This window comes from Propithecus coquereli, unplaced genomic scaffold (assembly GCF_000956105.1).
Source record: "Propithecus coquereli isolate 6110/MARCELLA unplaced genomic scaffold, Pcoq_1.0 Scaffold78, whole genome shotgun sequence".
Lineage (NCBI taxonomy): Eukaryota > Metazoa > Chordata > Mammalia > Primates > Indriidae > Propithecus > Propithecus coquereli.
This window is the reverse complement of record NW_012153951.1, coordinates 629,681-645,534: the sequence shown is the minus strand read 5'-3', so window position 1 is coordinate 645,534 and position 15,854 is coordinate 629,681. Positions and strand designations below refer to the sequence as shown.

Genomic DNA, 15,854 nt, shown 5'->3' with positions numbered 1-15,854 from the left:
CTAATTTAATTAATAAGTCTATTGTTTTTGCAGGCATTATTGATTGCCTGGCTTTATAAATTGATTCATCGGTTTTATGTAACCACAAATTAGAAAGTGTATTCTAAAATCTGAAAGTCAGAGGAAGAGGCTTTGGCCATATTTTTTACTGTATGTCATACCAAATGAACGTGTACTAATCGATTCTCACTTTCAACACTTACTCTACTTGCCCTAATAAATCATCAGAATAACCTAAGGGCAGCAACAAAATGCAATCTTCCTCCTGCCCGTTGTCAGATAGCAGGCATCAAAAACAGAAACTGTAATTGATTTACATTATGTTAGTCCCTATCGCTATTCATGAAAAATGGAACCAAAGAGTAGTCTGAGTTGCTTCAGGTATAAATTCGTTTCTGATACTAATGGAATGTCTATAACAAAGAGTGGAAATGCCTTTTCTGAAATTCTGAAGATTTACGTATGAAATAATCGAAAAATCTTTGACTTCTGGTGCCTATAGCTTGAGCAGTATAGTTTGGTTTCTCATTATCACCACTAATGAGGACAAGTCATGTACTCAAGTGGTTTTAAAATAACAATAGCTACACTAATTATATGGTAGGATTTTCTTCTGGTTTTTGTTTCATCGTGAGGTACACTATTATAGTTTGTTTATGCGTTTATAGCCCAGTTGGTAGACTGTTCATGGTCTACAAGACTAGCCCAGGTTTGTTTGTCAATTTTGTGAATTTTAAGATAGTGTAGCCTCAAAGTAGAACATTTAAATTTACAATAATCCTAACTATATACTTTATCCGTAAATGAATAAAAACATAATACATCAGTAACTCATTTTCTTATTTAGCTTAATTGTCAGTGAATATTAGAGAAACTATGGTTACAGTTGAAGTGACACTTGTTAGCTTCATCCTAAAATATATCTACAGAATAGATTTAACATTTATTAGGTTTTTCCACGCTTATTCCTCTGCCTAACAGAATATAGAAGGGATGGGATAAAAAGCCATAGGTAAAAGTTGCCCTGGCTCTGCACTTACTTGGGAAGTAAATTTCAGATAGCGGTTACAAGAGTAACTCCATCCTCCCACCCCCGACAAAGAATGAAGTGTCCTATTGCAGTTCTTAGAAAGTGTCATAGTTGTTCGTGTTTATTTTATGAGGGAAAAGAGAAAACCTTGAAATATTTTTTTTTCTTGAAACACGGCAGATGGAGCATGAGTTTCCCTGCTGAGTAAGCATTTTATGATTAGGAATCCCTAAAGGTGCCATAGAGCTGAATGTAAATCATTTGTTTGAAACTAGGGTAACAGGTTTCCGTAGGAGCTTACTGTAGCCAAACCATCTGATGATACTCCGTTGGAAGATGCAGGAAGAACATACTGGTTCTTTTGGCTCCTATACCCTATTGGTTATTAAGTGTTTTTAATAGCGCCCCTGGTGGTTAGATTCCCAACTCAGGCCATAAAAGGCAGTATTCTTACTCAGTAGCTTATCTGAAGACCAGACTAACAGTATCATATATACCCTAGCCACATTGAGGAAACCATCTCTCTCAAAAAATGTGTTCAGTGTGCCAACTCCAGATCTTAGGAATATGTATGTCTTCTCCAGCAGGTCTAACATTGGGAATAGGGACTTAAAGTTTCTAAGTCTTGTTACTTACTAGTATTCCCCCCAATTTCTACTTCTTGTCTCCTATAGCCTGGACCAGGACTGGTTGGGTTAGGCAAAAGAATGAAATTGGGGTTCTAGAAACTAGACCAGGAGCTGAAGAGAAGAAGTAGGCAAGGACTCTTCGTAGATGAAGAACTAGCACTTTTTTGAACAGTCATGAAGGGAATGTTAATAGGAATGGGGAAATTAGAACATCTTTCCAGGGCCAGGCACAGTGGCTCACACCTGTAATCCTAGCACTTTGGAAGGCCAAGGCAGGAGGAGCATTTGAGCCCAGTTCAAGACCAGCCTGGACAACATAGTGAGACCCTGTCTCTACAAAAAAAATTAAAAATTACCTGGAAATGGTGGTGGGCTCCTGTAGTCCCAGCTACTCAGGCAGCTGAGGCAGAAGGATCACTTGAGCCTGGGAGTATAAGATTACAGTGAGCTGTGATCACACCGCTGCACTCCAGCCCGGGTGACAGAGCAAGACCCTGTCTCTGAAAAAAAAGAAAAGAAAAATAAATTCAAGCATAACCTGTATGTTCTTTGTTGCATGAAAATGTTTAAGGTTTACCAGAGTTGAAAGCTAAATCCTTCTGTTATTTTGTATCAGTATATTTTTTTTGAGGATGGAAAACATCTGATATTTATTTAGAGATCCAGTAGACTGGGGATAGATTGTAAACAGTCAGCACCTACATATGTGGCCTTTTATGAAACAGGGTCTCACTTTGTTGCCCCGGCTAGAGCTCAGTGGTGTGGTCATAGCTCAGCAAAACCTCTAACTCCTGATACATACATAATGAGTGTGATGCGCACCGTCCGGGGGATGGACACGCTTGAATCTCTGACTGGGGGGAGAGGGGGAATGGCAACATAACCTAAACATTTGTACCCCCATAATATGCAGAAATAATAAAAAAAAAAAAAAAAACCTCTAACTCCTGGACTCAAGCAATCCCTACCCACCCCCAGCTTCCTGAGTACCTGAGACTACAGATCTGGCTTTTTTTTTTTTATAAAGACAGTGTCTCACTTTGTTGCACTGGCTGGTCTCAAACTCCTGGCCTCAAGCGAGCCTCCCACCTTGGCCTCCCAAAATGTTGGGAATATAGGCGTGAGCCACCACGCTGCACCTACAAGTACATTTTTTTTTAAGAAGAATTATCAATTGCTTATTGGGGGTAGGCACATCGTCTTTGTTTAATACTAATTTCTCAAACATCTTGAAGAGTAAACCAAACTTTCTTATTTGCAGATGTAGCATTTATAGTAGCATTTAGATTTGATGATATAATTCTTTTTTGTAAACAGCAATATTTTATCAACTTTATACTGAAAGTACTAGTGACTTTTGGATGAAGTCTGCTGTTCTGTTACGGGTTACTATGAACTTTCCTCATCAGTATGTTTTCTATACCCTTTAAAGAAACAACAATGAAAAAATCTATGCAGACAGGAACTCTGGCCAATTTTAAATGTATTTATACCAAGGGAGATGCAGAAAGGAACTATTAATTGGTTCTGAAACCATTCAAGGTAAAAATCCAAGAGTACTTTTGTGTGTTTTGTTCTTTGTGTTCATGAAAGACAACTTTCCTATAAAGGAAGAAATGCTAACAAAATGATTGAAAAGATTCTCGTTGGCATTCATTGTTCGTGTCAATTCAGCAACTTCATTCTGTTGAGCTAGCAAGATCCCATTTTCTCTAATATTCCAAGGGGTCCTGGAGCTTCTATTTTTAGGGATGATTGAGAGTTATACATAGTAATGTTTCTGGAGGATATAGAACAGGCATTTGGAAAAGGAAACTGGAAAATTGAAAGTATATTATCTAGTATTTACTATCCCAAACTAGTTACATGGTACAGAATATCTATTTTTTTTTTTAATCCCTTACTGTTAAGAATGATCTTCCAGCCTGGGTAACTTAGTGAGACCCTGTCTCCACTAAAAAAAAAAAAAAATTTTTTCTTTTTAATTAGCCAGGCATGGTGGCACACCCATAGTCCCAGCTACTCAGGAGGTTGAGGTGGGAGGATTGCATGAGCCCAGGAGTTGGCACCACTACATCAGCCTGACCCTGTCTCTAAAAAAAAATTTACCTTGTATCTCTTTCCCTCACACCCAACTCCTCCTTTTTTCTTTTTCTCTCTCTCTCTTTCTCTGCATATTTGAGCATAGAAAGGGTTTGGGGGAGAGAGATGAAACCCAGAAAATTCTTGAGCAGGATATGAAATAATAACAGCAGAACTCTTAAGAAGACTAAATGCACAATAGATAAATAGATCAGAATTCAGCCAAGCACAGTGGCTCATACCTGTAATCCCAGCACATTAGGAGGCTGAGGCAGGAGGATCGCTTGAGGCCAGGATTTTGAGACCAGCCTGGGCAACATAGTGAGACCTTGTCTCTACAAGACATGAAATAAAAATTAGCTGGGCATGGTGGCGCATGCCTGTAGTCCCAGCTACTCTGGAGGCTGAGGCAGGAGGATCGCTTGAGCCCAGGAGTTCGAGGCTACAGTCAGCTGTGTTCATGCCACTGCACCAGCCTGAGCAAGAGCAAGACCCTGTCTCTTAAAAAAAGAAAGAAAGAATTTAAAATATTTAAAATGTGGAAAGACTTAATATGTATACGTCAGTACTCTGACTTCTTAAATTGGCATATCTAATACTTACATTATTATCATGGTTCTCCTATTTCTCACCAGTAATTAATCTGTCCCTTCTTGCTAATTGTTTTTACCCATTTCAGCCCTAACTAGGGAAGTTCACTATTTCTTGGTGTTCTCTCAACTCTTCATCTATTCATTGTTTTACTAGTTGTCACTATGTTACTCCTCATATCTAAGCCATCTGAGTTTCTCCTAGAAAGCAGAGTCCGTGGTGTGGGTTTGTTAGCAGCAAGTTTACTTTGAGAAGTGATTACCAAAATAGAGAAAAGAGTGAGCAAGAAAAGGGGTTATATTACCAACTACCATAGGCAACTGGGGCCTCATCGGACTGATACTTGTTGACAGATGGATAGAAACACTGCAGAATTATCCAAGTGAACAACAGAAGTGGGAAGCTTGTCGTCTTTATCCCTCAATTCCCTGACCAAAAAACTAAAAGCAAAAAAATGGTTCAGAATATAAGTTCCCATTAACCTCATTCATGTAACAAACATATATTGAATACATCATCCTTCGGGAAGGGCTTACTGGGCATTGAGAACCATCAGGACTTTCGCTTTACTGTTTGCTTGGACCTGGAGCTTAATGCTGGAACTTTAAAATGCCCGAGGGAAGAGAGGGTAACACATAGAGAAAGTGAGGCCCAGTCTTTCACAGTCTGCCTGGTCGACAGTGGCAGACCCACCGGAAGTACCTAAGGCGTGACAAGCCTCCTTGGCACCCTGCTGCTCCACCACTCTGGGATGGCGATTAGACGAATTTATAAAAATGGCAGAATTAAATCAGAGAGGCACCTGAAGTTGAATTACATTCTCCTAAAGCCTTTTCTGCCCAACACCAGCACACATTAAAGTTAAAAATACTTTGAAACTGGCGTTAAAGGTACTTTAAAAATAGTTTTTACTGAGAACAGAAAAATCATGAGATTCTCCAGAACAGTCTGAACAGGTTTTTTATCTGTTTGCATTTTTGCATGGGGTTTGGTCAGGAGAATAAAGGCCGCCATAATTCCTTAGAGGTCTGAGCTCCTCATTACCATTCAGTCGCCCGATCTTGGCCGTGCATCCTCTCTAATGCTTCTCCATCAATCTTTGCATACTTGGAGCAGAGTTCCCGGTCTCAGATCTATATTTTGTTGTACATCCTTACCATTCTCCTATATAATAATCTTGAATTTTCCTCATCTTAGTTTACCTGGCTTAAATTCCTCAACTTTAAGCTTCCATTTTCACATTAATAACAGGGTAATAACATGAACCTCTTAGGGTTGTTGAGGATTAGTTAAGGTAATATCTGTAAATTTCATAGCGCAGTAAGAGGAACTAGTAAGTCCTCAATAAATGGAAACTCTGTGACTGCTCCAATTGAAATTATGTCCAGTTGCCAATTTAATCTCCCTAAAGCTCCTGCTACATTATGCCTCTCAGCTAACTCAGAAAATTCCGTAAACTCCTTGTTCCCTACCAAATAAGGTCTCTTTTTGTCATTAAAGCCCTCAGTCTACCACCACCACCCCCAGATTGTGACATTCTTCCTCCGCCATAAACCCTTTCCTCCTGCCGGTGACTCCCTGTCTCTTGGATACTTCAAAAGCACTCTCATCCTCTGCACCATGTATCTATGCAGTGCCTGAGTGTCACTTTACAGTTTACAAAGCACTGTCCTGTGTGTCCTGCTTGCTTCTCTCACACGGCCTCTGCAGCACGTGGGCCATTTACCTTTATCCCCATTCAATCAGATTTAGTGATTTGATCAAAATCACAAAGCTAGGATAAAAACCTTGTCTTAATTAATTTTCTTTCCTTTTATTTTTTAAATCTGTCTTGGCTTCCTTCAGAATTAATAAGAGTCATTCCCTTAGTTTCAGGCTGCTGTTCTTTGTTACCTGAGGAATATCTGCTCCCGATTAACCCACCCCTCGTAAATGTGTAATGTTTATACAGTCCAATTTTATATTTACAAAAGCAAGTATTTTTGTTGCCCAATTACAATAGGTTTTGCTTCTATACTAACTTTACACGTATTTTTCAGAAAGTTTATCCATTTACCAAAGATTTATAGAGTTCATTGAAAGGCAGGATGTTAGTGCTTACAAAGTAAAATTCTTGAATGGTTTTCAAAGTCTAGGAAGGAAACAGAGTTGAACATAAATGCCAAAAACATTTCTAGGATTGACGTAAGTATGTCATTATATAGTTGAAACATAAGCTGATAAATCTTTGAATTAATGGTGGGAATTGAGCTATCAGTGCCGTTTTAACTCTGGAAGAACACAGTTACTATCAATAAAATCCAGATCCTTGTATCTAGAAGGTATTTTGATTTTGATTTAAAACTCAAATGTAGACCGGGCGCAGTGGCTCACGCCTGTAATCCTAGCACTCTGGGAGGCCGAGGCCGGTGGATCGCTTGAGGTCAGGAGTTCGAGACCAGCCTGAACAAGAGCGAGACCCCCGTCTCTACTAAAAAATACAAAGAAATGATCTGGATAACTAAAAATATATATATAGAAAAAATTAGCCGGGCATGGTGGCACATGCCTGTAGTCCCAGCTACTCGGGAGGCTGAGGCAGGAGGATCGCTTGAGCCCAGGAGTTTGAGGTTGCTGTGAGCTAGGCTGATGCTATGGCCCTCTAGCCCAGGCAACAGAGTGAGACTCTGTCTCAAAAAAAAAAAAGAAGAGAAGGGAGCTATTAGCACAGAATTCAGACCCAAGTAAACTCAGTTACAAGACAGAGCTTGAGCAAATGTTTCCTCTTCTGGGAAGGAGATCCAGATCAGGAGGGAAATCATACCTGCCAGGTGATAGGAGGGCCACTAGCCACAGGTTGGCAGAGGCTACACCATTGAACCACACAGATAGAGAACATTTTCATCCTCACAGAAAGTTCTGTTGGACAGCCCTGTTCTGTGTAAACTTTTAAAAGAGTAATTAAGCCACTAAACCACTTCTTATACTTAAAGGGAGTTTGGAGAATTAATCTTTTCCAAGGATAAATTGTATGTATGACCATCTTAGCTCGGCTTTCAGCTCACTGCTAATTTCTCTCTCTTCCTTGCCATGCCTCCCCCCACCCCACCAATTATTCAGGAACATTTACCTCGTAAATCGAAATATCCTGTTTCTTCTGCATTCAGAGCTGATCTGATTTCTACAGAGACTTTGAAACAGACATTTAGAAGTTGCTAGAGTAGAACTGCTAGCAATTGGAAATTGGATTCCTCACTAACATCCTGGATTCCTGACTAACATCCCAGATCTCCTGTGATGTTGCTGAGTCCATTAATGTCATTAATAAAAAGATTCAAACGTATCACATTGGTGCATGCCTGTAATCCAAGCTACTCAAGATGCTGAGGTAGGAGGATGACTTTAGCTCAGGAGGAGTTCAAGACCAGCCTGAACAACATAGCAAGATACTGTCTCTTAAAAAGGAAAAAAAAAAAAAGATTTATAGTGTGCTATATCCCATACAAAAATAGTAAGTGACTATTTTAATCTATGTGCAATACTTGTATATAGATACTTCATTTGAAATTTTTCATCTTTTGATAGTTGTGCAGTTATCTTGACCAATATCTGGTATCAACCCATCTAGACCTTGAAAAATTCCTTGTTGATGATGGTTTCTTGAATTAGTACGCGTGCAGAACCGTGGTTCTCAATCCTGACTTCTCAGAACTATCAGTGGATCTTCAGAAAGAAAGAAAGTACAATATTCAAGGCTCCTTTTCCCCTAATCCCCATTCAGAATTGCCAGGGCCCAGCCCTGCACAGATTTTAAATCTCCATGGGTAGTTTTTTTTTTTATTTTCAGTTAGATTTGAGAACTACTGAGATAAATAATCACAAGGAACAACAAAGGAAGAAAAGTTTAGTTTTTCTGAAACAGAAATGCTGTCTTAGTGCTTCTAACCTTTTTCCTGTGTGGCGCACATGCAAAGTGAGGATATTTGTATAGTCCGCCCCCCTTTTTTTTTGAGACAGAGTCTCACTCCCTTGCCTGGGCTAGAGTGCCATGGCGTCAGCCTAGCTCACAGCAACCTCAATCTCCTGGGCTTAAGCGATCCTCCTGCCTCAGCCTCCCGAGTAGCTGGGACGACGGCATGTGCCACCATGCCCGGCTAATTTTTTCTATTTTTAGTTGTTTGGGCAATTTATTTCTGTTTTTAGTAAAGACGGGGTCTAGCTCTTGCTCAGGCTGGTCTCGAACTCCTGAGCTCAAACTATCCACCCGCCTCGGCCTCCCAGACTGCTAGGATTACAGGCGTGAGCCACCGCTCCCGGCCTGTATAGCCCCCTGATACAAACTGGAGGAGATGCTGTAGTGAGCGCTGGCCCTGCAGGGACCAGGCTGGGCCAACCGAGGCTGAAGGGGTTGCTGTCTCCACACACCTTGCAACCCATTTCCAGCCCACAGGTGTCAGTTGAGAAGTTCTGCTCAAGACCCTAGCAAATATTACATAATTATATCTAGTCACATTGAATAAATGTGTTTTGATGATAGGGTTTTCAAATCAAGATATTTACATTAACCCCCAACATGCCTCAAAACTGAGAAGGAGGCTAAGATTAAATATCAGATTTTCTAGTTAGTTTTTCTAACCATTTTGACTTAGAAACTTCAAGTAAAAATGTGTTTTTGTTGTAAACAGGAATACATTGGCATTATCTACGTGTATTTCCAAGGTATTTCCACATATATTTTCTTATTTATTGCTGAAATTATGAAAATTGTGTAATGCTTGAGTCATATATTCTCATTTTTATTATTGTGAAATAATGGGCCTTTTATAATAGCTTAATAATTTACCAATTAACTGAAACGTAGCCTGTATTACCTGCTACTTCAAAGAAGGAATTAAAGTAGGAAACAAAGTATTAAACTCATTTCCAAGTAAATTATTAAGCAATCCTACATGTACCAATTAGTCTTAATCTCATTCCTGAAAACTGAGTATGTAGGCTGTTAACACCGTTATCGTAATGGTTTCTAAGGTTCATATTCAAACCAGAAGAGAATTGTTGGATATTCCTTTTTTTTAAGAATTTGTGCACAAAATCCCAGGGTACTCATAGAGCAGTTATATAAGTCACTTTCTAAGTATTAAAAAATAGAATATTTTAGAGGTGATTTAGTGAAAGGAACCACTGCTATATTTGCAGATAAAGCAAATCTAGTATTGCCAATTCTGTAAATCTGTAAAGAGTGAATGTTCAATCAAATAATTAAAGTTATTGAGTAGGAGACGAAACTCCCGTTGTATGGGATGCTAATTATTGTGTTTATTAGGCGTCAGCTGTTGTATGCCACATGCAAGGAGAGAGCCACCACATACAGAACCAGTCAGCTGCCCCGATCGTTCTTACAACTCACCACCCAGTCACCGTAAGAGCCCTTGGTTAAGCTGATGTGGTACCCCGGGGAATTTTGAAATAGTTCCGCTGCTTTTCCTTTCCACAGTCTTCTCTCCAACTTGAATAAAATGGGATCCCAAGGAGGATGTGAACTGAAGAGCATTTGCTATGATCACATTATCTTTGACTTACTTTAAAATATTGACACCATCATAGTCACTTCTGCCAAAGGAATCTTCAGGCCAGCCTGCCACCTTGATGATTTAAGGATATTGTCTATCATAGGTTCTCAAATTGCACATTAGAATTACCTGGAAATCAGGGTGCCTTTATTTTTTTAAATCTCCCCAAGTAGTGCTAATGTGGGTTAAGAACCACTGGTCTAAGTAAACTTGAACTTCATTTCTGAAGCAGCTAGTAATAAAAAGATATTATTATAAGAGAGCCATATTTATTCACAGATACATTGAGTAATTTACTTTTTTTAATTAGTTAACGTTTCTTCCAATAAATTTCTGATGTGGATACAGATACGTAAGACAGAATAAAAGTGAGAACACTGTTCTAGATTAGGCCTCTATGAACAGAAAGCAGCTCACTGCACTAGCGCACTCCAATGGGTTTCTTCTGCCTCATCCTTGAATGTGATGTGAAAACTTGGTGCTGTAATGAATTTTCCTACCCTCTCTGTCACCAAAGGTGTTTGCCAGAGAAAATAGTTGTTCCATTGATTTAGTTTATTTTATGTTTATATATTTTTATCCTTGACTCTATAATGACTTTTTTTAATAGAAAAACAGTGTCTGCTCAGTGTAGAAAATTTAGGAAATGGAGAGAAGTATAGAGAAAGAAAAATACAAATCATCCTCAATGCCACATTTCAAAATAATTCCTGCTAACATTTTTCATTTCTTTTTTGTACCAATTTGCCAGCTTCCAGAGATGCCTTTTTAATTTAATATTTGAGAATTTAATATGTATGTTTGAAATTTTTCATAATGAATAGTAGTCAACTCCACAAGTGATCTCTGAGCCACTCTGCAGTTTGTACGCTTTAAATGTCATTTTTGTTTTTAGTTTTTCTGTACGCGAGTTGGTTGTTCCTTGCAATGATCACTTCTTAGTGACTAAATATTTAATGATCTTTGATATGTAAGTTAAACAGAGGCATTTTGAAATCATAAACGTGGTGTCCCCATATGTATAAGCATATTTACCCTCTCAAAGCATTCTACTAAATAAGGTGTGAGCCATATGAACAGACCTAGCCATTTGACCCAGTGGCCCATTTGTGCCAGATTTCCAAGACTTGGCAGGCAATTTCAGTTTGCCCCTTGAGCATCTTTTACATTTGGGTACTCTTAGTTCTCCATTATTTCCTAAACATTCATGTTCCTGACCCCTCCCCCGTAACCTCTGAGTCAGGAGACAGCAAATATAGATGTAATTGCTTTGAAAATTAAAATTAAATACTACTAAAAGTGGATAGTGATTTCAGGTACTTGTACTATTCGAAGCGTATGTCAATGCAGGAAAATAAGCCAAAACAATGAAAGCATCTATACTTTATTCTAAGACCAATATTTGATTATGATAAAATAAGTAACATCCACTTATAAAACATAGAGGGTACTTTAAAATATAAGGAAGTCTTGAATTTCTGCAATAGTTTTTTTCTCCTAAAGAAAAATTAATGTTTATAGTAGTCTATTTATAAGTTACTTTCCAACATTGTAAAAACTTGGTCCTGTACTGCATATTAATACATTTTTCTCTCTGTACATGAGATGTCACCTACAAGCATACCACAGTAAAATAAATATCACCATAAAACAAGTCACACAAATGTTTCATTTCCCAGTGCATATAAAAATTATACTACACTGTAGTCTCTTAAGTGTGCAATAGCATTATGTCTAAAAAAATAATGTACATACCTTAATTCAAAAAATATTTCATTAAAAGATGCTGATGATCATCTGAGCCCTCCGCAATTCATAATCTTTTTGCTAGTGGAGGGTCTTGTCAGCGGAGGGTGTTGATGGCCGCTGACTCACTGATCAGGGTGATGGTTGCTGAAGGTTGGAGTGCCTGTGGCGATTTCTTAAAATAAGACAACAGTGAAGTTTGCTGAATTAATTGGCTCTCCCTTTCAGTCAATATTTCTCTAGCATGTGGTGCTATTTGGCAACACTTTACCCACAGTAAAACTTCTTTCAAAATTGGAGTCAGTCCTCCCAGACTCTGCCACTGTTTTATCAAGAAAGGTTATGTAATACTCTAAATCCTTTGTTGTCATTTCAACCACATTCACAGAACCTTCACCGGGAGTAGATTCCGTCTCAAGAAACCACCTTTTTTGCTCATCTGTTAGATGCGACTCCTCATCCATTCAAGTTTGGTCGTAAGATTTCAGCAATTCAGTCACATCTTCAGGCTCCACTTGTAATTCTAGTTCTCTTGCATTTTCTACCATATTTCACTTCCTCCACAGAAATCTTAAATCCTTCAAAGTCATCTATGAGGGATAAAATCAACTTCTTCCAAACTCCTATTAATGTTGCCATTTTGACCCCCTTCCATGAATCATGAATGTTCTTAGTGACATCTAGAATGGTGAATCCTTTCCAGAAGGTTTTTAATTTACTGTGCCCAGATGCATCAGAGGAATCACTGTCTATGGCAGCTATAGCCTTAGGAAATGTATTTCTTAAATAATAAGACTTAAAAGTAAAAATGACTCCTTGATCCATGGGCTGCAGAATGAATGTTGTGTTAGCAGGCGTGAAAAGAACGTTCATCTCCTTGCACATTTCATGAGAACTTTGGGTGACCAGGTAATGAGGAGCAGTATTTTGAAAGGAATCTTTGATTCTGAGCAACAGATCTCAACAGCAGGCTTAAAATATACACTAAACCATGCTGTAAACACATGTGCTGTCATCCAGGTTTTGTTGTTCCATTTATAGAGCACAGGCAGAGTAGATTTACCATAATCTATAAGGGCCCTAGGATTTTTGGAATGGTAAATGAGCATTGGCTACAACAGAAAGTCACCAGCTGTGTTAGCACCAACAAGAGAGTCAGCCCGTCCTTTGGACCTTTGAAGCCAGGCCTTGCCTTCTCTTCTCTAGCTATGAAAGTCCTAGGTGGCGACATCTTCCAATAGAAAGCTGTTTCATCTACACTGAAAATGTAGATGCATTTAATGCAGCTACCTTCATCAATGATCTTAGTAGCTCTTCTGGATAACTTGCTGCAGCTTCTCCATCAGCACTTGCTGCCTTACCTTGTACTTTTATGTTATGGAGATGACTTCTTTCCTTAAACCTCATGAACCAACCTGTGCTAGCTTCCAACTTTTGTTGTGCAGCTTCCTCGCCTCTCTCAGTCTTCATAGAATTAAAGAGAGTTAGGGCCTTTCTCTGGATCAGGCTTTGGCTTAAGAGAATGTTTTGGCTGGTTTGATCTGCTATCTAGACCACTCAGATTTTCTCCATATCAGCAATGCAACTGTTTGGCTTTCTTATCATTGATGTGTTCACTGAAGAAGCACTTTTAATTTCCTTCGGTAACCTTTCCTTACAGCTTGGCTGACTGGTGCCAGAGGCCTAGCTTTTGGCCTGTCTTTGCTTTCAACATGCAGTCCTCACTAGCTTAATCATTTCTAGCTTTTGATTTAAAGTGAGAAATGTGCAACTCCTGCTTTAATTTGAACATTTAGAGGCCATTGTAGGGTTATTAATTGGCCTGATTTCAATATTGTGTTGTAGGGAGTAGGGAGGCTCAAAGAGAGCAAGAGATAGGGGAGTAGCTGGTCAGTGGAGCAGCCAGAGAACACACATTTATCGATCAAGTTTGCTGTCTTGTATGGGCATGGTTTGTGTTGCCCCAAAACAATTACAATAATAACATCAGAGATCACTCACAGATCATCATGACAGATATTATAATAATGAAAAAGTTTGAAATATTATGAGAATTACCAAAATGTGACATAGATACAACGTGAATACATGGTGTTAGAAAAATGGCACTGATAGACTTGCTTAACACAGGGTTGCCACAGACCTTCAATTTGTAAAAAATGAACTATGTGCAAAGTATAGTAAAGCAAAGCACAGCAAAATGAGATACGCCTGTATATATAAATGCCTTGGTTCCTTATTCGATAACATTGGTGGGAAAATAAGAATTTTGAGTTTAACTGCTAGGTAGTCCCAAATACTCTTTTAATTAATTAATTAATTAATTAGTTTGACAAGTAAACTTATAGTTCCAGAAATCAGATTGGTAGTTACTTGGGAGAAATGAGGGAGTGGAGATTAGTGGTAAAGGAACATTAAGGAGCTTTCTGGGTAGATGGAAGTATTCTATATCTTGATTGTGGCAGTGGTTACATGATTGTATACTTTTTTCAAAAGTCATTGGCCTATGCAACTAAAATATGTGAATTTATTCTTCAGTGAAGTTGATTTTTAAAAACATATTCTAGCCCAAAAAAGAAGTTGTGGATACATAAATTTAAAAATAAATGATTTAGCCTGACTGAAACTTTTCATTGTGATATTGTTAAAAGATATGCATATATTTCATTATCTATTACTAATTGACTAAAAAGTAGATTAAACCAGTCACAGGAGGTTTCTAATTTGACAACCAAACACATTTTGTTGGATGAAACATTGGTAACCTAAGCTAAAAATAAAATTGTCTAGAAATACAATTTTCAGGATTTCATTTTTCCTCACATTATACATTTATTAATCTTAAGATTAGTAAACTTTTGTTGGAGAGTTAGCGAAATCAGTAAAGTAGCATTTGTTAATCATGATGGAATTGTTTATTTTCTATAATATGAAGGATCAAAATTACATAAACTACACGTCACAAATTACAATTATAAATAGACCTGTCTGCTTGAAATGATAAAAACTTTCTTGGCCTTTTACTCTATACATATATATCATGATTGTCTTTTGAATGCTTTAAGTACAGAGCCTGCTAAAACAAATATATTTCTAGAGGCAGTAATTAAGTACAACATAGCTGGAAATGTGAAACATGGTTTCAGCCTGCCTTTTTAGGAGCTAAGGAGACATACTCAGGCTTTACTGAGCAAGTTTAGTTTGCATGTTCTTGAATAATTCTACATGTGGTATTACACTATGAGAAAATCTAAAATAAAGTGTATATAAATGTCTATCAAGATTAATAAAATGTACAATTATCTAAGTGACAAGATGTGTTGAGTATATTATAAAATTTTAATATTTGTAGAGAACTAAATTTTTTCTGAGTAACCTTCTAAAGAACTGAATGTTATTTTCAGCTTTATTACTGAATAATCAATTAAGTGATACCATGTTCTCCTAAGTTTGTGGGTTGTCACTCTGTAGTTTATCCTTTGAATTTTGATGCTTTATCATCTATTCTAGTATATGTAAGGAATAGTCACTAATTGACTCTATTTATAAAGTAAAACCTAGTTGCAGCAATGTCGCAATTAGTAATTTTTTTTGTAACCTTGGAAGTATTCTACAGCATTTAATACTTGTTTGAAATGGTTTATATAAATTAAATCTATACAACCATTGGGTAAAATATAAACAACTGCACTATTAGGAAGATATTAAAGTAGAGGCTATATTTACAGTGTCGTCTTTCAAATCTAGCTATGCTGTAAACTGATGTTTGCTGTATGCTCCTCCTGATTTGAAATAGATGAAAGAAAATGAACCTATAATCACCATGGTTCACACAATGATTGAGAACTCGGCGCTAAGACCCCAACTGTACCAGCAAGTAAGGTCTTGGACAGTGAATGATACTGCTTTATCATCTGCAAAATCCCTCAGTGACAGTTTTGGTTTATCCTCAGATTTACTCATGACATCAGTGTTTTTCTTATTTTGTTTTTTGTTTATGTTTATTTGGAAAACCACAATTCATCCATGCTTTTCAAGATGCTGCAGCATTCTTAGCATGGCTTTGCTGAACATTTTGCCGTTGAATATTAAGTGTGCCATTTTCCTAAAGTTTTTGTCCAGAGTGTTTGATTGATATGTACTTGGAGGTCTGCAGTACATTTTCAAAATTTTTACTAGATTTCCATATGTTCACATTAACTCTAAAAGCATTTACTAATATTTAGG

At 37.8% G+C, this 15,854-nt stretch overlaps 1 protein-coding gene across 1 annotated transcript in view; it reads left to right on the top strand.

The window, feature by feature from the left end:
* LOC105825111 (pleckstrin homology domain-containing family A member 5-like) overlaps positions 1 to 15,854 on the top strand; it is a 95,330-nt gene that overhangs the window by 38,502 nt on the left and 40,974 nt on the right. The window contains exon 12 of the mRNA XM_012662800.1: positions 15,424 to 15,504. Coding sequence (XP_012518254.1) covers positions 15,424 to 15,504 — 81 coding nt within the window. The remainder of the gene's footprint in view (positions 1 to 15,423; positions 15,505 to 15,854) is intronic.